Genomic DNA, 3,358 nt, shown 5'->3' with positions numbered 1-3,358 from the left:
CACATACATGGCTAATGTAGAAAACAACAAAACATAGATGGTCAACATTTTTAGTATTAGAAGTACCTAAAATGCCATTATCCAAAATGATCTAAAATGTTGATTCATATAGTTACATATTTTTGTAGTGTATTATTATAAAGAGCACATCAAATGTATATTCTTTTAGAAGTAATTATTCTTAATAATTTAGCAGACATCTCATCAAGTCTAAATTTGCTTCTTTGTGATGGCCTAGCTCATCTTATCAAATCCCCCTTTCTGAGTATCATCTCATTTCTAATCATATCTTTGAAATGTACCTTTAATTTTTCCTTTTACATAATGAATGGATACAAATACAAGCTATCTATACATATCTTCAGCCTTTCTCTTTTTCTTAATATTTAGGTATTTATTTGAGAGGGAGAGAGAGAGCACAAGCGGGAGGGGCAAAGAGAGAGGGAGAAAGAATCTCAAGCAGACCCCTGCTGAGCACAGAGCCCAGCAAGAAGCTCCACATGGGGCTCTGGCTCCACACAGGGCTCTATCTCATGATCCTCACATCACGACCTGAGCTGAAACCAAAAAGTTGTATGCTTAACCGACTGTACCATCTATGCTCCCCATCTTTAACCTTTCTGTTTATCCATAGTGATAACAGATATTTCCCTTGAAAAATAACAGTTGTTTGTAGCCATTCTACTCACCTTCAAATAGCATTTTAGTTAAACTTCAAATACTTGAAGACAAGCTCTCATGACCTTTATCTTTCATGACTCTCTGGGGTCATGTATTTTTCACATGCTCTTAGTATATCATGATTAAACATTTTGTTTAAGTAAAGTCACCAGTCTTTCAGTTTTGTGTTTGAATTGACACTTATTAATCCTAAAATAGACCTATCAAAAGCACAATATCTCTATCCTAGCAAAGTAAGTAGAAGCCCTTTTTCAGAGTCTGCTGACACTCTGGGATTTAGCATTTCACCAGTTTAAGGTACATTTTAATTATCCAAGGCACTGGTTGCAGTCACAATATTGGAAACTATCAGAGGACTCAGCCTTTTCATTTTAAGCTAATGCTTCCTCTTAGAGTCAACATTCTTACAATCATTGTCTGGTCACTATTCACTATTGCATGAGTGATTAATGCCTGAAATTTTGCAGATGTGAAGTAAAAGAATAATCAAAGAGTACATTCTGCTACAGTATCTGTGCACAAATATGATTAAGGGTTTGAACATTCAAATCATGGCTAACTATTTATGACACAGAAGACGTTTTCTTGAATATACTTGGAGAAGACAGAAGAAGTCCAAATTATTATACAAAGAGGATGGTAAAGAAACCTTCTACCAGGAAGATGTTACTCTTTGCTCCTAATTCCTCCATGTTACCTGCCTTATTCTTACATGATTTCTTTCCCTGTCATCCTAGCCTAACTTTTGATTATCTCATTTCTATTTTTTTTCTTCCTTTCCCCTGTCCTCTCTGTATGTATTTGAACTTCTCAATTAGACACTTGCCACGTATTTTCCACAAAATCATTGATGGGCAAACAACATATCAATGTTCAGTTCCCATATTTCTCAATTCTGCCTTATTTTCTACCTTTAGAATACTTCAGCTTCTTCTCTACTGATTGAGCCAATGGATACAACAAATGTCTCTGTGGTATCTGAATTTGTATTGATTGGACTTTCAAATTCATGGGTGATGCACCTTTTTCTCTTTTGGTTCTTCTCTGTGTTCTACATGGGAATCATCCTGGGAAACCTCTTCATTGTGTTCCTGGTAATTATTGACTCTCATTTACACACTCCCATGTACTTCCTATTAGCCAACCTCTCTCTCCTTGATCTAGGTCTGTCCTCTACCACAGTGCCCAAAATAATCACTAATATTTTCACTGACTGCAAAATCATTTCCTTTCCAAAATGCATAATACAGATATTTTTTATTCATGTCATGGGTGGAGGTGAGATGGTGCTGCTCATAGCCATGGCATATGACCGGTACACTGCAATCTGTAAGCCTCTCCACTATCTGACCATCATGAGCCCCAAAATGTGTGTTTCCTTTGTAGTGACTGCCTGGATAGTGGGGATAATCCATGCTGTATCTCAGTTTGTATTTGTCATAAACTTGCCCTTCTGTGGCCCTAATGAAGTAGATAGTTTTTACTGTGATTTTCCTCGGGTCATGAAACTCGCTTGTGTAGACACTTACAAGCTAGAGTTTGTAATCATTGCTAACAGTGGGTTTATATCCATGGCTACCTTCTTCTCTTTAATTATATCCTATATCTTCATTTTGGTCACTGTTTGGAAACGTTCTTCAGGGGACTTGTCCAAAGCATTTGTCACACTGTCAGCTCACATCACTGTAGTGATTTTGTTTTTTACACCATGCATGTTTCTCTACGTGTGGCCTTTCCCCACAACATCACTGGATAAGTACTTGTTCATTGTTGATTTTGCTATCACCCCCCTCTTGAATCCTGCCATCTATACATTAAGAAACAAAGACATGAGAGTGGCCATGAGAAGACTGGGCAAACGGATTGTGGGTCCTCATGGGATCTCACAATGATTTGGAGCAGATCTAGAGACCACATGCTTCAGGCTCACCAAGAGCACTGCAAGTCATGTGATTGTCATCGTTACAATGGTAAGAACTACTATTGTTATGATAGTTCAACAAAAGTCCCCCTGTAGAAATTGATTATTGAGTCAGAGGTGATTTTATTTTGCTAATGACAGAGAATAAATTGACATCACCTACTTACATTGAGAAGAAAGGTAAGAAAGAAAACTGAGCTGATTTATAGGAGTAAACTTAACATTCAAATACCATTTTCTGTGACTTGCTAATTGTATTTACTCTCAATTATGAAGACATATGTCAAACAAGTGATAAATATATCTCGTGGTAACTTATGGATTTAATTGATAAAATGTAACTTTGAGTCGATCAAAATCAATAAATTCTACTTTTTAATTTTTATTTTAGTTTGAGTTTAACTTAGAATAAGAAACAAAATCAACTATTTTTTACTTAGATTAAGCATGTTGTTTTAGTTGTTTAGACTTGATTGGCTTTAAATAGAGAAGGATAACTCTTTACACTGTGAATACTTCAAATAAATACAAACCACAGATTTCTGAAATTTTGTCTCACTTTCTACTATTCTAAAGATGAAGATTTTCAAATATTCAATTATCCTAGTTTATTCTCAAAGAAAAAAAAACCCATAAAAGTAATTGCTGTTTCAGGGCACCTCGGCAGTTTTGTCTGTTAAACATCTGCCTTTGGCTCGAGTCATGATCTCAGGGTCCTGAGACTGAGCCCCATGTGGGACTCCCTGTCAGCAGAGA

General features: G+C 36.2%; 1 protein-coding gene across 1 annotated transcript; it reads left to right on the top strand.

Annotated features, from left to right (window-relative positions):
• Positions 1-1,631: 1,631 nt before the first annotated feature.
• LOC122894595 (olfactory receptor 4F15-like) lies at positions 1,632-2,573 on the top strand. The gene has a single exon (XM_044232374.1). The coding sequence runs from the start codon at positions 1,632-1,634 to the stop codon at positions 2,571-2,573; it is 942 nt and encodes a 313-aa protein (XP_044088309.1).
• Positions 2,574-3,358: the final 785 nt, after the last annotated feature.

Source organism: Neovison vison, chromosome 13 (genome assembly GCF_020171115.1).
Source record: "Neovison vison isolate M4711 chromosome 13, ASM_NN_V1, whole genome shotgun sequence".
NCBI classification, from domain to species: Eukaryota; Metazoa; Chordata; class Mammalia; order Carnivora; family Mustelidae; genus Neogale; species Neogale vison.
Note: the sequence above shows the minus strand (reverse complement) of the source record. Positions and strands in the feature narration are given on the sequence as shown.

Bases quoted from the DNA above. Each gene is read 5' to 3' on its own strand.
- LOC122894595 (XM_044232374.1), top strand. From the start codon at position 1,632: ATGGATACAACAAATGTCTCTGTGGTATCTGAATTTGTATTGATTGGA.